This window comes from Bombina bombina, chromosome 4 (assembly GCF_027579735.1).
Source record: "Bombina bombina isolate aBomBom1 chromosome 4, aBomBom1.pri, whole genome shotgun sequence".
In the NCBI taxonomy this organism is placed as follows: Eukaryota; Metazoa; Chordata; class Amphibia; order Anura; family Bombinatoridae; genus Bombina; species Bombina bombina.
In genome coordinates, this window is record NC_069502.1 from 927,911,877 (window position 1) to 927,928,626 (window position 16,750).

The 16,750-nt window shown below is 42.2% G+C and overlaps 1 protein-coding gene across 2 annotated transcripts in view; it reads right to left on the bottom strand.

The window, feature by feature from the left end:
- Nucleotides 1-16,750, bottom strand: part of MTR (5-methyltetrahydrofolate-homocysteine methyltransferase) — a 600,857-nt gene that overhangs the window by 280,657 nt on the left and 303,450 nt on the right. Inside the window, exons 18-20 of one of the 2 annotated variants that reach the window (XM_053711884.1) lie at nt 10,107-10,247; nt 3,179-3,268; nt 2,527-2,679 (exon numbers count right to left, since the gene is read on the bottom strand). In XM_053711884.1, coding sequence (XP_053567859.1) covers nt 2,527-2,679; nt 3,179-3,268; nt 10,107-10,247 — 384 coding nt within the window. The remainder of the gene's footprint in view (nt 1-2,526; nt 2,680-3,178; nt 3,269-10,106; nt 10,248-16,750) is intronic. The other variant, XM_053711885.1, reaches the window with a different exon arrangement.

Below are 16,750 nucleotides of genomic sequence, written 5' to 3' on the forward strand. Positions count from 1 at the left end.
ACCAAATGACGCCTTCAGAAAGTCTTTTCTATGTATCAGAGCTCCTCACACATGCGACTGCATGTCATGCCTCTCAAAAACAAGTGCGCAACACCGGCGCGAAAATGAGGCTCTGCCTATGATTTGGGAAAGCCCCTAAGAATAAGGTGTCTAAAACAGTGCCTGCCGATATAATCTTATCAAAATACCCAGATTAAATGATTCCTCAAGGCTAAATATGTGTTAATAATGAATCGATTTAGCCCAGAAAAAGTCTACAGTCTTAATAAGCCCTTGTGAAGCCCTTATTTACTATCTTAATAAACATGGCTTACCGGATCCCATAGGGAAAATGACAGCTTCCAGCATTACATCGTCTTGTTAGAATGTGTCATACCTCAAGCAGCAAGAGACTGCTCACTGTTCCCCCAACTGAAGTTAATTCCTCTCAACAGTCCTGTGTGGAACAGCCATGGATTTTAGTAACGGTTGCTAAAATCATTTTCCTCATACAAACAGAAATCTTCATCTCTTTTCTGTTTCTGAGTAAATAGTACATACCAGCACTATTTTAAAATAACAAACTCTTGATTGAATAATAAAAACTACAGTTAAACACTAAAAAACTCTAAGCCATCTCCGTGGAGATGTTGCCTGTACAACGGCAAAGAGAATGACTGGGGTAGGCGGAGCCTAGGAGGGATCATGTGACCAGCTTTGCTGGGCTCTTTGCCATTTCCTGTTGGGGAAGAGAATATCCCACAAGTAAGGATGACGCCGTGGACCGGACACACCTATGTTGGAGAAATAAGGAATGTTGAACATCCTGAGTCAAGGCAAATAAATGTTTGAATACATATATTTAGAACTTTATAAAAAAAGCGCCCAACCACAGCTTAGAGTGTCACAGAAAATAAGACTTACTTACCCCAGGACACTCGTCTACATGTTGTAGAAAGCCAAACCAGTACTGAAACGAAAATCAGCAGAGGTAATGGTATATATATAAGAGTATATCGTCGATCTGAAAAGGGAGGTAAGAGATGAATCTCTACGACCGATAACAGAGAACCTATGAAATAGACCCCGTAGAAGGAGATCATTGCATTCAAATAGGCAATACTCTCCTCACATCCCTCTGACATTCACTGCACGCTGAGAGGAAAACCGGGCTCCAACCTGTTGCGGAGCGCATATCAACGTAGAATCTAGCACAAACTTACTTCACCACCTCCATAGGAGGCAAAGTTTGTAAAACTGATTTGTGGGTGTGGTGAGGGGTGTATTTATAGGCATTTTGAGGTTTGGGAAACTTTGCCCCTCCTGGTAGGAATGTATATCCCATACGTCACTAGCTCATGGACTCTTGCTAATTACATGAAAGAAATAAAATTAGGCACTTACTTGAATTTCTATCAGCCCGCCAGCAGGGCAGCTGACTTGGTATGAGAGGGCATCCTCCCCCACATGGACCCGTGTAAAATTAGGAAAGACTGAATAATCCTACTCAGGCTTTCAGGATAGAGCAGCAAGAAGTGTTAAGGAGGCGCAGTGAGGATTATACCCCACAAGTTCCTAATTGCTTAAAAGCCACCACTGCTCTACTGAAGAGACTGACGTGGGCTACGGCTAAACCCCAGAAAAGATCAGAACAAACCTGCTCTGCTTTAAAATAATAAAATCTTGATTGAAGAATTTTCTTTTAGACACCTAAACTTTGCCACCTCCTTGCAACGCAGGCAAAGAGAATGACTGGGGTCATGGTGCTCTTTGCCTCCTCCTGCTGGGCAGGAGTGATGTTCCCAATAGTAATTTACTGATGATCCGTGGACTCAACGTGTCAATAGAAAGAAATATGTATATTTATTAATTATTTTATTTTTTTGTAAAAATGCTTGATTTTCGTGTCTGCATTCCCAAGATAAAGTATATCCTTGACTATTGCAATTTAGTGTTTTATGACCCTTCTAAAAATCTGTATTGCAAAGTATAACCTTGTTCAGTAGTTTTATATCACTATAAGAAACAGACTAGCCTTGTCAGGCCAGGCACCTCTTGTGACCATTTGTCAACCAATTATCTAAAATTACAGACAAAAAATAAAAAGTAAATCAATTTCTAGATAGAAAAAATCTGAATTTTTTTTTAAATTTTGCATTATGAGAAAATATCTTCATCTACTACACTGAATATTTATATTTTGGAGCACAATCTACTTATGAAATCATGACCAAATGTTCTGTCACCATGAGACGTGTTGTTACAAGCTGTTGAACCTTTTTATTTGTAGCCCTGACTAATTATTTGCATTGTATTTTGAAAAGCCACACCAATAATATATCTAACAGTTTAACTGAATTGCTTAAAACTTTCCACTTGTGTCACGATTAGAAATTACTTCTTAAATTGTTGTAAATTCTATGAAAATTTTAAATTCTATGAAAAATCAGGTTTATAGTGGAAACTAACAAAAACTATAGCTGCATAATCTGAGACCCAAAATGACAACAAGTTAAATTTCACAACATCCACAAAAAGCAATTTTACCTGAGGCAAAAACATCTTTCCGGCACCAAACAGCTCTCCAACTACTTTCATGCCAGTCATGAGAGGACCTTCGATAATATGGAGAGGCCTTGGATACAATTTGTTGTTTAATCTTGCTTCCTCTGTATCTTCTACAACATATTTGTCAATACCCTGATTAAAAATAAGGAGGAAAACTGTTAAGTATGATATTTCCTACCGTTCATGTATTCTTAAATTTAGCTTATTTTAACCGTACTGCCAGACAGGTGACAACTGTAGATCTTGTGAGGCTGAATTTCAGCATAAACTATCAAGGGAAGATACTGCAATCTGCTACCGAAAATACATCACAGGCTGGCTCAAATTTAAAAGAAGAAGAAACAGTTTGTATCAAGCAAATTTCCTGACAGATATTCAGACTGACTGAATACAATTGTTTTCATCATACCTAAAAGTAAGTAAAACTTTAACTTTTAAAACTGGAGCTGAAGTGTCTTCTGACTCAATTCAACCAGATAATGTGCTCTTATTCAGTATTACTTGGACCTTTGTGTTTCAATAAACTTGAGTCCAGTCATTATAAAGACAGCTCAAACTCTCCAACTGAACACACACGTTGTGCTTCCACCGATTAGAAACCCTTAGCTAGCAAGTTACTGTACATATTTACCTTAACAAGTGCATATTCAAGTCTTTCCTCGACAGTGCCATTCCTCCACTCATCACTCTGGATAACTTTTTTTCCTCCTTTAGCTTTTGTCTAAATAAAAACAGAATTTATGTTTACCTGATAAATTTCTTTCTCCAACGGTGTGTCCGGTCCACGGCGTCATCCTTACTTGTGGGATATTCTCTTCCCCAACAGGAAATGGCAAAGAGCCCAGCAAAGCTGGTCACATGATCCCTCCTAGGCTCCGCCTACCCCAGTCATTCGACCGACGTTAAGGAGGAATATTTGCATAGGAGAAACCATATGGTACCGTGGTGACTGTAGTTAAAGAAAATAAAAATCAGACCTGATTAAAAAAACCAGGGCGGGCCGTGGACCGGACACACCGTTGGAGAAAGAAATTTATCAGGTAAACATAAATTCTGTTTTCTCCAACATAGGTGTGTCCGGTCCACGGCGTCATCCTTACTTGTGGGAACCAATACCAAAGCTTTAGGACACGGATGAAGGGAGGGAGCAAATCAGGTCACCTAAATGGAAGGCACCACGGCTTGCAAAACCTTTCTCCCAAAAATAGCCTCAGAAGAAGCAAAAGTATCAAACTTGTAAAATTTGGTAAAAGTGTGCAGTGAAGACCAAGTCGCTGCCCTACATATCTGATCAACAGAAGCCTCGTTCTTGAAGGCCCATGTGGAAGCCACAGCCCTAGTGGAATGAGCTGTGATTCTTTCGGGAGGCTGCCGTCCGGCAGTCTCGTAAGCCAATCTGATGATGCTTTTAATCCAAAAAGAGAGAGAGGTAGAAGTTGCTTTTTGACCTCTCCTTTTACCTGAATAAACAACAAACAAGGAAGATGTTTGTCTAAAATCCTTTGTAGCATCTAAATAGAATTTTAGAGCGCGAACAACATCCAAATTGTGCAACAAACGTTCCTTCTTTGAAACTGGTTTTGGACACAGAGAAGGTACGATAATCTCCTGGTTAATGTTTTTGTTAGAAACAACTTTTGGAAGAAAACCAGGTTTAGTACGTAAAACCACCTTATCTGCATGGAACACCAGATAAGGAGGAGAACACTGCAGAGCAGATAATTCTGAGACTCTTCTAGCAGAAGAAATCGCAACTAAAAACAAAACTTTCCAAGATAATAACTTAATATCAACGGAATGTAAGGGTTCAAACGGAACCCCCTGAAGAACTGAAAGAACTAAATTGAGACTCCAAGGAGGAGTCAAAGGTTTGTAAACAGGCTTGATTCTAACCAGAGCCTGAACAAAGGCTTGAACATCTGGCACAGCTGCCAGCTTTTTGTGAAGTAATACCGACAAGGCAGAAATCTGTCCCTTCAGGGAACTTGCAGATAATCCTTTTTCCAATCCTTCTTGAAGGAAGGATAGAATCCTAGGAATCTTAACCTTGTCCCAAGGGAATCCTTTAGATTCACACCAACAGATATATTTTTTCCAAATTTTGTGGTAAATCTTTCTAGTCACAGGCTTTCTGGCCTGAACAAGAGTATCGATCACAGAATCTGAGAATCCTCGCTTCGATAAAATCAAGCGTTCAATCTCCAAGCAGTCAGCTGGAGTGAAACCAGATTCGGATGTTCGAACGGACCCTGAACAAGAAGGTCTCGTCTCAAAGGTAGCTTCCAAGGTGGAGCCGATGACATATTCACCAGATCTGCATACCAAGTCCTGCGTGGCCACGCAGGAGCTATCAAGATCACCGACGCCCTCTCCTGCTTGATCCTGGCTATCAGCCTGGGGATGAGAGGAAATGGCGGGAACACATAAGCTAGTTTGAAGGTCCAAGGTGCTACTAGTGCATCCACTAGAGCCGCCTTGGGATCCCTGGATCTGGCCCCGTAGCAAGGAACTTTGAAGTTCTGACGAGAGGCCATCAGATCCATGTCTGGAATGCCCCAGAGGTGAGTGACTTGGGCAAAGATTTCCGGATGGAGTTCCCACTCCCCCGGATGCAATGTCTGACGACTCAGAAAATCCGCTTCCCAATTTTCCACTCCTGGGATGTGGATAGCAGACAGGTGGCAGGAGTGAGACTCCGCCCAAAGAATAATTTTGGTTACTTCTTCCATCGCTAGGGAACTCCTTGTTCCCCCCTGATGGTTGATGTACGCAACAGTCGTCATGTTGTCTGATTGAAACCGTATGAACCTGGTCCTCGCCAGCTGGGGCCAGGCCTGGAGCGCATTGAATATCGCTCTCAGTTCCAGAATATTTATCGGTAGAAGAGATTCTTCCCGAGACCAAAGACCCTGAGCTTTCAGGGATCCCCAGACCGCGCCCCAGCCTATCAGACTGGCGTCGGTCGTGACAATGACCCACTCTGGTCTGTGGAACATCATCCCTTGAGACAGATTGTCCAGGGACAGCCACCAACGGAGTGAGTCTCTGGTCCTCTGATTTACTTGTATCTTCGGAGACAAGTCTGTATAGTCCCCATTCCACTGACTGAGCATGCACAGTTGTAATGGTCTTAGATGAATGCGCGCAAAAGGAACTATGTCCATCGCCGCCACCATCAACCCGATCACTTCCATGCACTGAGCTATGGAAGGAAGAGGAACGGAATGAAGTATCCGACAAGATTCCAGAAGCTTTGTTTTTCTGGCCTCTGTTAGAAAGATCCTCATTTCTAAGGAGTCTATAATTGTTCCCAAGAAGGGAACCCTTGTTGACGGGAATAGAGAACTCTTTTCCACGTTCACTTTCCAGCCGTGAGATCTGAGAAAGGCCAGGACAATGTCCGTGTGAGCCTTTGCTTGAGGAAGGGACGACGCTTGAATCAGAATGTCGTCCAGGTAAGGTACTACTGCAATGCCCCTTGGTCTTAGCACCGCTAGAAGGGACCCTAGTACCTTTGTGAAAATCCTTGGAGCAGTGGCTAATCCGAAAGGAAGCGCCACGAACTGGTAATGTTTGTCCAGGAATGCAAACCTTAGGAACCGATGATGTTCCTTGTGGATAGGAATATGTAGATACGCATCCTTTAAATCCACCGTGGTCATAAATTGACCTTCCTGGATGGAAGGAAGGATAGTTCGAATGGTTTCCATCTTGAACGATGGAACCTTGAGAAATTTGTTTAAGATCTTGAGATCTAGGATTGGTCTGAACGTTCCCTCTTTTTTGGGAACTATGAACAGATTGGAGTAGAACCCCATCCCTTGTTCTCTTAATGGAACAGGATGAATCACTCCCATTTTTAACAGGTCTTCTACACAATGTAAGAACGCCTGTCTTTTTATGTGGTCTGAAGACAACTGCGACTTGTGGAACCTCCCCCTTGGGGGAAGTCCCTTGAATTCCAGAAGATAACCCTGGGAGACTATTTCTAGCGCCCAAGGATCCAGAACATCTCTTGCCCAAGCCTGAGCGAAGAGAGAGAGTCTGCCCCCCACCAGATCCGGTCCCGGATCGGGGGCCAATATTTCATGCTGTCTTGGTAGCAGTGGCAGGTTTCTTGGCCTGCTTTCCCTTGTTCCAGCCTTGCATTGGTCTCCAAGCTGGCTTGGCCTGAGAAGTATTACCCTCTTGCTTAGAGGACGTAGCACCTTGGGCTGGTCCGTTTTTACGAAAGGGACGAAAATTAGGTCTATTTTTTGCCTTGAAGGGCCGATCCTGAGGAAGGGCGTGGCCCTTACCCCCAGTGATATCAGAGATAATCTCTTTCAAGTCAGGACCAAACAGCGTTTTCCCCTTGAAAGGAATGTTTAGTAGCTTGTTCTTGGAAGACGCATCAGCCGACCAAGATTTCAACCAAAGCGCTCTGCGCGCCACAATAGCAAACCCAGAGTTCTTAGCCGCTAACTTAGCCAATTGCAAAGAGGCGTCTAGAGTGAAAGAATTAGCCAATTTGAGAGCATTGATTCTGTCCATAATCTCCTCATAAGGAGGAGAGTCACTATCGAGCACCTTAAGCAGTTCATCAAACCAGAAATATGCGGCTGTAGTGACAGGGACAATGCATGAAATGGGTTGTAGAAGGTAACCCTGCTGAACAAACATCTTTTTAAGCAAACCTTCTAATTTTTTATCCATAGGATCTTTGAAAGCACAACTATCCTCTATGGGAATAGTGGTGCGTTTGTTTAAAGTAGAAACCGCTCCCTCGACCTTGGGGACTGACTGCCATAAGTCCTTTCTGGGGTCGACCATAGGAAACAATTTTTTAAATATGGGGGGAGGGACGAAAGGAATACCGGGCCTTTCCCATTCTTTATTAACAATGTCCGCCACCCGCTTAGGTATAGGAAAAGCTTCTGGGAGCCCCGGCACCTCTAGGAACTTGTCCATTTTACATAGTTTCTCTGGGATGACTAAATTTTCACAATCATCCAGAGTGGATAATACCTCCTTAAGCAAAATGCGGAGATGTTCCAATTTAAATTTAAATGTAATCACATCAGATTCAGCCTGCTGAGAAATGTTCCCTAAATCAGTAATTTCTCCCTCAGACAAAACCTCCCTGGCCCCCTCAGATTGGGTTAGGGGCCCTTCAGAGATATTAATATCAGCGTCGTCATGCTCTTCAGTAACTAAAACAGAGCAGCCACGCTTACGCTGACAAGGGTTCATTTTGGCTAAAATGTTTTTGACAGAATTATCCATTACAGCCGTTAATTGTTGCATAGTAAGGAGTATTGGCGCGCTAGATGTACTAGGGGCCTCCTGAGTGGGCAAGACTCGTGTAGACGAAGGAGGGAATGATGCAGTACCATGCTTACTCCCCTCACTTGAGGAATCATCTTGGGCATCATTGTCATTATCACATAAATCACATTTATTTAAATGAATAGGAATTCTGGCTTCCCCACATTCAGAACACAGTCTATCTGGTAGTTCAGACATGTTAAACAGGCATAAACTTGATCATAAAGTACAAAAAACGTTTTAAAATAAAACCGTTACTGTCACTTTAAATTTTAAACTGAACACACTTTATTACTGCAATTGCGAAAAAACATGAAGGAATTGTTCAAAATTCACCAAATTTTCACCACAGCGTCTTAAAGCCTTGAAAATATTGCACACCAATTTTGGAAGCTTTAACCCTTAAAATAACGGAACCGGAGCCGTTTTAAGCTTTAAAACCCCTTTACAGTCCCTGGTATCTGCTTTGCTGAGACCCAACCAAACCCAAAGGGGAATACGATACCAAATGACGCCTTCAGAAGTCTTTTATAAGTATCAGAGCTCCTCTCACATGCGACTGCATGCCATGCCTCTCAAAAACAAGTGCGCAACACCGGCGCGAAAATGAGACTCTGCCTATGCTTTGGGAAAGCCCCTAAAGAATAAGGTGTCTAAAACAGTGCCTGCCGATATTATTAAATCAAAATACCCAGAATAAATGATTCCTCAAGGCTAAATAAGTGTTAATATCAATCGATTTAGCCCAAAAAAAGTCTACAGTTTAAATAAGCCCTTGTGAAGCCCTTATTTACAATCTTAATAAACATGGCTTACCGGATCCCATAGGGAAAATGACAGCTTCCAGCATTACATCGTCTTGTTAGAATGTGTCATACCTCAAGCAGCAAGAGACTGCAAACTGTTCCCCCAACTGAAGTTAATTGCTCTCAACAGTCCTGTGTGGAACAGCCATGGATTTTAGTTACGGTTGCTAAAATCATTTTCCTCATACAAACAGAATTCTTCATCTCTTTTCTGTTTCTGAGTAAATAGTACGTACCAGCACTATTTGAAAATAACAAACTCTTGATTGAATAATGAAAAACTACAGTTAAACACTAAAAAACTCTAAGCCATCTCCGTGGAGATGTTGCCTGTACAACGGCAAAGAGAATGACTGGGGTAGGCGGAGCCTAGGAGGGATCATGTGACCAGCTTTGCTGGGCTCTTTGCCATTTCCTGTTGGGGAAGAGAATATCCCACAAGTAAGGATGACGCCGTGGACCGGACACACCTATGTTGGAGAAATAGAAATAAATCAGCCAAACCTTAAAATTGGCAAATACTGCTAGCAAAACATATTTGCTCCAGAAGAGTTTTACAAAAAGATGAAATGTTAATTTAAAGGCAACATGAAACCAAAAATTGTTCTTTCATGATTCAGAAATACAATTTTAGACAACTTTCCAATATACTTGTATTAACAAATTTGCTTTATTCTCATCATATCCTTTGTAGAAGGAGTAGCATTAAGTACTGGAAGCTAGCTGAACATAGGGTGAGTCAATGACAAGATGCATATATGAGCAGCAACCAATCAGCAGCTAGCTCCCAGTAGGGTACTGCCACTTCTGAGCCTACCTAGGTATGCTTTTAAACAAAGGATACAAAGAACATAGCAAAGCAGATAACAGAAGTAAATTGGAACATTGTTTAAAATTACTTGCTCCATATTTATCATGAAAGAAATTATTTTGGCTTCTAAGTCCCTTTAACAAGACATACAGTAAAAGATCTTCATGATTGGATATTTAGTGCACAATAGGGATTAAAAAGATGCAGTTTTATTTATACTTTAAAATATGCATTTATCAAATAAAAAAGGAAAACAGTTATTTTATATTATCAAACAGTCTGCTGCACTATATATATATATATTATATATAAGTTAAGCCAGCACTGCAAATTCTTGATAAAAAGTCCAATTTTATTTAAATTTCCATAAAAAGAGAACAACAATAAAGTGCAAAAAGCTCTTAAGATAATAGCTTGTTTCTTAAGGCACCATGTAGAAAAGGATTCCGGTGTAAATCCCAAAATATCCACAGCAGCACAGAAAGCCAGCACCAGAGAATTTAAATATCACCTTTTATTGTAGAAAATACATAACGTTTTGGCCTCAACCAGGAGGCCTTGGTCACATGAAACAAGTCTCCTAGGACAAGCATCATATGATATATACACATACCTATATTTATCAGTTATTATACCTGAGCATATTTTAGGAGCTTTTCAGTAGCTTCTGGGTCTTTGTTCCAGATAAGATCTTCACACAGCTGGAGAAGCTCTTTGTCAATGTCATCATATACAGGGAGGTTCCCAGCATTTACTATCCCCATGTCCATGCCAATCTAAAAAAACAGGAACCATGAGTGATTACATTTTTTAAAAAAATAGTAGAATTAGCTTATTTTACATACTATGACAATTGCTAAGGCTTTTGAAAATCTCTACTGTTACAGGTATATTCATGCAAACTAATTTAAAAGTAAAAGTCACGTTAAGAAAAAGATTTATGACTGGGAACATACATACTACCCCCTCCTTCAAAGATAATCCAATATTCTAAAAAACATAAGCAAATTGTATTCTGAAAGCATGACATGTTTATTTGTGAGAAGTAAAAGTCTGAGACAATGTGCACTGTGCATCCGTGATCATATTAGGTTCATGCTCTGCAGAGGATAAGGGTTTTTACAAATAGAGCTACTGGTTTCTAACATATTTAAAGGGACAGTACACTTTTCCCTTAATGTATTTTCAATGACTTGTTATACCAGCTGCAGACTACAAGATGTATGAGAAACTACATTTTCAGGTTTGTGTATGTGAAGAAGCTGGTTTTGTGCTTTTAACACAGAGCCTATTGAAATGGGTTGAGCTTGCAGGTAATATCCAATCGGATTAGGTTATCACTTACTCACTATACTCACTGTGTATACAGACTTGCTTTCTTATATTTATTTGTCTGAAAAACCAAAGCTCAATACTTAGAGAGAGCAATGAAAAATTAACATCTTATTACTTAACTATCCTGCACCCCCACTAGGAGTGGAATTTCTTCTGCTGACTGCATTTACATTGCTTGTCACTAGCCTAGACGTAAGACCAGAAACTTTCAGTATAGGCGGGGATACCACAGGCTAAATGAGCCATTTCAAATGCCGAAATAAGGGTAAAGAAGCTACTTGTAAACCATTTACAACACTTGGGCAGGTAAAATTAATATTTGGGAACAATGGGAGAATTTTTTTAGGTAAACTGTCCCTTTAACTTTGCTGTTCATTGCAAATACATATCCATTAGTTTTTTGGATATTTCTCAGATTGGTGCCTGTGATGGTCAGAAAACCAAAATATTTTTAAGAAGAATACAATAGAACCCGGGTTAACTGGTCCTTCTTACGAGCTACCCTTGAGGCCTTCGGCCTGGGTAAAATCACATTAAAATGTATCTTAGCACTATATACGTCCCCAAGCCCTCGGATTTCCCTTAACGGCATATTATCCCCACCTTTCTCAATTTCTAATGGCACCCGATAGGGATGCCCCCTATCACCCATTCTATTTGCTTGCTTAATTGAGACACTCACGACAAAGATTAGGAATAACCAAGAAATCTCGGGAATACAGATCAAAAAATTACGAATTTAAATTATCCATGTTTGCAGACGACATCCCTTTCTCCCTCACAAATCCCGAAAAATCAATTCCCCCTGCTAATGTCAGAACTATCCACCTTTTACAAATTAACAAACTTTCTAGTCAACCAATCCAAATCCGAAATCTTAGGCCTTTTGCTACCACCAACGTTGGAATCCCGACTTAAAGGGACAGTCAACCCAAAAATTACGGTTACTCATTTAGATTAGTTAATTAACAATCTTTACATCAAACTCTAGCCCAATTTTCATCTAAATACACTTTGGCAGAAAATACACTTACTAGATCTCATCTGGCTGTTTTGAAATGGCCACCTGACTCCTCCTTCTCTGACGTCTCTCAAAAGCTTGAGCTGCAGCACTAGTACAGGAACTTCTCGTCCCTGCACGCTCACACTCCTTTCATTCAGTTCATTGGGACTGATTGGGACCCTGATGCCAAAATGGCTAATTTGTGTAGTCCGTGCACATTTATCTTGCACATGCTGAGAGTAGCACTAGTGAAGTTATAAAGCATGTCACAGATGCAAATACAAACAGATTTTTATTCTAAAGGTATTTTAATGCATTGCTTGTAATTTCCATTTTTATAGTGTCTATTGTTACATTGTGTAAGTTAGATTAAACATCTGAGTATAAGCGGATTTTACACCCAGCTCCTTTTACCATTACTGTGTGACAAGAGTGCTGACTTACTAGTGGGTACATGAGTTACGTTACTGGTGCACACATGACACAGTATTTGTCACCATATCACAGCAGCGACCAGTGCGCACAGCCCAGGAATGAGAGGCGCTCTAATAGTTTGTTCCACGGCTGCGATTCGTCTGACTCCTGATATACTAAGTGTTGCGTGTAATCTGCTACACCGTCCTCCTCACTGCCTGAAACGTTAGGCTATATATCACATACAGAGATTTGCTTCACTTGGCACCAGGCATAACCCGTATACGCAGATCCAGACACATCCCAGCAATCAGTTTGTCTGCAGTTTTACCTCCTGAGTTATTCGTGGGCAGACCAAACTAAAAGGATTAGTCAGGTCTTCGCTCTGTGTGCGGGGGTGCTGGCCAAGAAGGACCGGAGAACATCCACATGTGCTTTTTCCAGGACACATGCCACCCCCGCACACAGAGCGAAGACCTGACTAATCCTATTAGTTTGGTCTGCCCACGAATAACTCAGGAGGTAAAACTGCAGACAAACTGATTGCTGGGATGTGTCTGGATCTGCGTATACGGGTTATGCCTGGTGCCAAGTGAAGCAAATCTCTGTATGTGATATATAGCCTAACGTTTCAGGCAGTGAGGAGGACGGTGTAGCAGATTACACGCAACACTTAGTATATCAGGAGTCAGACGAAGCGCAGCCGTGGAACAAACTATTAGAGCGCCTCTCATTCCTGGGCTGTGCGCACTGGTCGCTGCTGTGATATGGTGACAAATACTGTGTCATGTGTGCATCAGTAACGTAACTCATGTACCCACTAGTAAGTCAGCACTCTTGTCACACAGTAATGGTAAAAGGAGCTGGGTGTAAAATCCGCTTATACTCAGATGTTTAATCTAACTTACACAATGTAACAATAGACACTATAAAAATGGAAATTACAAGGAATGCATTAAAATACCTTTAGAATAAAAATCTGTTTGTATTTGCATCTGTGACATGCTTTATAACTTCACTAGTGCTACTCTCAGCATGTGCAAGATAAATGTGCACGGACTACACAAATTAGCCATTTTGGCATCAGGGTCCCAATGAACTGAATGAAAGGAGCGTGAGCGTGCAGGGACGAGAAATGGTGTAAAAACTCACTGAAGTACCTAAAAATATACAGAGTGGACACTATTTACAAAGCCAATTACATCCCAATCAGAACAGCAATTATGTGTGAACTCTCCTCTTGAAGCTCCAAAAGGCTTCCCTGGCTGGTACGTATAAACACAATAAAAATTAACATATTCCCCTGACTTCTCTATATTATGCAAACACTGCCTATCCCTCTGCCCCCACGATATATACCACAGATGCAACAATTATTCAGCTTCTTTATTTGGAATAGATCACCTAAAATTAATGCTAAAACAATGTCACTTCCTAAAAAATGAAATTTACGTTTACCTGATAAATTTCTCTCTCTTTCTGGACACGGTGAGTGCACGGATCATCAGTAATTACTATTGGGAATATCACTCCTGGCAAGCAGCAGGAGGCAAAGAGCACCTGACTCTATCCTGACTCTACTCCATGAGAACCCCTTGGATTCACACCAGAACAGATATCTGCGCCATATCTTGTCGTAAATTGTTCTAGTCACAGGCTTACAATCCTGAATCAAGGTCTCAATGACCGACTCTGAAAACCCGCACTTAGATAGAATTAAGCGTTCAATCTCCAAGCAGTCAGCTTCAGAGAAACGAGATTTGGATGAAGGAAGGGCCCTTGAAGTAGAAGGTCCTTCCTCAGTGGAAGTCTCCAAGGTGGAAGAGAAGACATCTCCACTAGGTCTGCATACCAGATCCTGTGCGGCCACGCCGATGCAATGAGGATCACCGAAGCCTTCTCCTGTTTGATTCGAGCAATGACCCATGGAAGGAGAGCGAACGAAGGAAATAGGTATGCTAGACAAATTCCAAGGGACCGCCAGAGCATCTATCCGTACAGACTGAGAATCCCTTGACCTCGACCCGTACCTCGGGAGCTTGGCATTCTGTCGAGATGCCATGAGACCCAGCTCCGGCTGTCCCCATTTGAGAATAAAGTTGGAAAACCCCTCCGGATGGAGTTCCCACTCCCCCGGGTGAAAGGTCTGTCTGCTCAGAAAATCCGCATCCCACTTGTCTATCTGCGATCCACATTCCAGGAGTGGACAGCAGTTGTGGGTCTCTGCCCACTGAATAATCTTAGGTTACCTCTGTCATGACCAAGGAACTCAGAGTTCCTCCCTGATGGTTGATGTAAGCCACTGAAGTTATGTTGTCCGACTGGAACCTGATAAACCGGGCTGAAGCTAACTGAGGCCAGGCCAGAAGAGCATTGAAGATTGCCCTCAGCTCTAGGATGTTTATGGGGAGAACCAACTCCTCTCGAGTCCATATCCCCTGAGCCTTTAGCGAGCCCCAGACTGCTCACCATCCCAGCAGGCTGGCATCCGTGGTCACAATCACCCAGGCAGGTCTGCGAAAGCAGGTTTCCTGGGAGAGATGTTCCTGAGACAACCACCAAGGAAGAGATTCTCTTTTCGCCTGATCCAGTTCTAATCTTGGAGACAGATCTGCACAATCCTCGCCATTGTTTGAGCATGCATTACTGCAATGGCCTGAGATGGTACCGAGCAAACTGAATGTTGTCCATGGCAGCTACCATCAGACAAATTACCTCCATACATTGGGCACTGATGGCAGAGGAGAGGACTGATGGGCAAGGCAAGTGTCCAAGAGCTTTGTTCTTCTGACCTCTGTCAGAAATATTTTCATTGATAAGGAATCTATTATGGTTCCCAGAAACACTACCCTTGTAGCTGGAATCAAGAAAATCTTTCCCAAATTCACCTTCCATCCGTGAGAGCGCAGAAAAGATAACATCTCTGTGTGGGAGTTTGCTTGTTGAAAAGATGACGCCTGAACAAGAATGTCATCCAGATAAGGCGCCACTGCAATGCCCCGCAACCGGAGCACCGCCAACAGTGCTCCCAGGACCTTTGAGAAAATTCTGGGAGCTGTGGCAAGGCCAAATGGAAGAGCCACAAATTGAAAGTGTTTGTCTAGAAACGCGAACCTCAGAAACTTGTGATGATCCCTGTGGATGGGAACATGCAGATACGCATCCTTTAAATCTACTGTTGTCATGAAATGACCCTCTTGAACCAAGGGGAGAATGGAACGAATAGTTTCCATCTTGAATGACGGTACTCTGAGGAACTTGTTTAGACTCTTGAGGTCTAAAATCGTTCTGAAAGTTCCCTCTTTTTGGGAACCACGAACAGATTGGAGTAGAATCCCAGACCCTGTTCCTGCATTGGAACAGGAACCATCACTCCCAGGTCGGAAAGGTCCCAGACACAGTTTAAGAACGCCTCTCTCTTTATCTGGTCTACAGATAATCTTGAGCAGAAACCTGCCACTGGGAGGAAAGGTCTTAAACTTTAGTTTGTATCCCTAGGAAACGATGTCCACTGCCCAGGGATCCGGAACATCCCGAACCCAAGTCTGTGAGAAGGAAAGTCTGCCCCCCACAAGATCCGCTCCCGGGTCGGGGGCAGACCCTTCATGCGGACTTTGAGTCATTAAACATGCTTCTTAGATTGCTTTCCCTTGTTCCAAGACTGTTTGGACTTCCAGGAAAGCTTGGACTGCTCCTGCTTGGCAGAGGGAGAAGGCTTACCTTTAAAGTTTTCGAAAGGAACGAAAATTGCTCCGACGTCCTTTCTGCTTATTCCTCTTATCCTGAGGGAGGAAATGACCCTTACCTCCCGTAATGTCTTAAATAATTTCAGACAAGCCAAGCCCAAACAAGGTCTTACCCTTGTAGGGAATCGCCAAAAGCTTAGACTTAGATGACACATCCACAGACCAGGACTTCAACCATAAAGCTCTGCAGGGCAGTACGGCAAAGCCAGAAATCTTTGCTCCCAACTTAATAACTTGTAGGGAAGCATCCGTAATAAAGGAATTGGCCAACTTAAAAGCCTTGATCCTATCCTGGATCTCTTCAAGGAGAGTATCTGTCTGAATCTAATCAGACAACTAATCAAACCAGTATGCTGCCGCGCTGGTGACGGTAGCAATACACACCGCAGGTTGCCATTATAAACCCTGGTGTACATACATCTTTTTAAGTAATCCTACCAACTTCTTATCCATAGGATCCTTAAAAGAACAGCTTTCATCTATGGGGATAGTGGTTCTCTTAGCCAAGGTAGAAATTGCCCCTTCCACCTTAGGGACCGTCTGCCAAGACTCCTTGAAAGAGTCAGCTATAGGAAACATCATCTTAAAAATTGGGGATGGAGAAAAAGGGATACCAGGTCTCTCCCATTCCCGAGCAATAATCTCTGTAGCCCGGTCTGGTACAGGAAAAACCTCCACCGCGAAAAGGTACATCAAAAGTTTTTGTTTAGCTTACTAGACTTCTTAGGATTAACCAGGACAGTCGTGTCTGAGTCGTCCAAGGTAGCCAAAACCTCCTTAA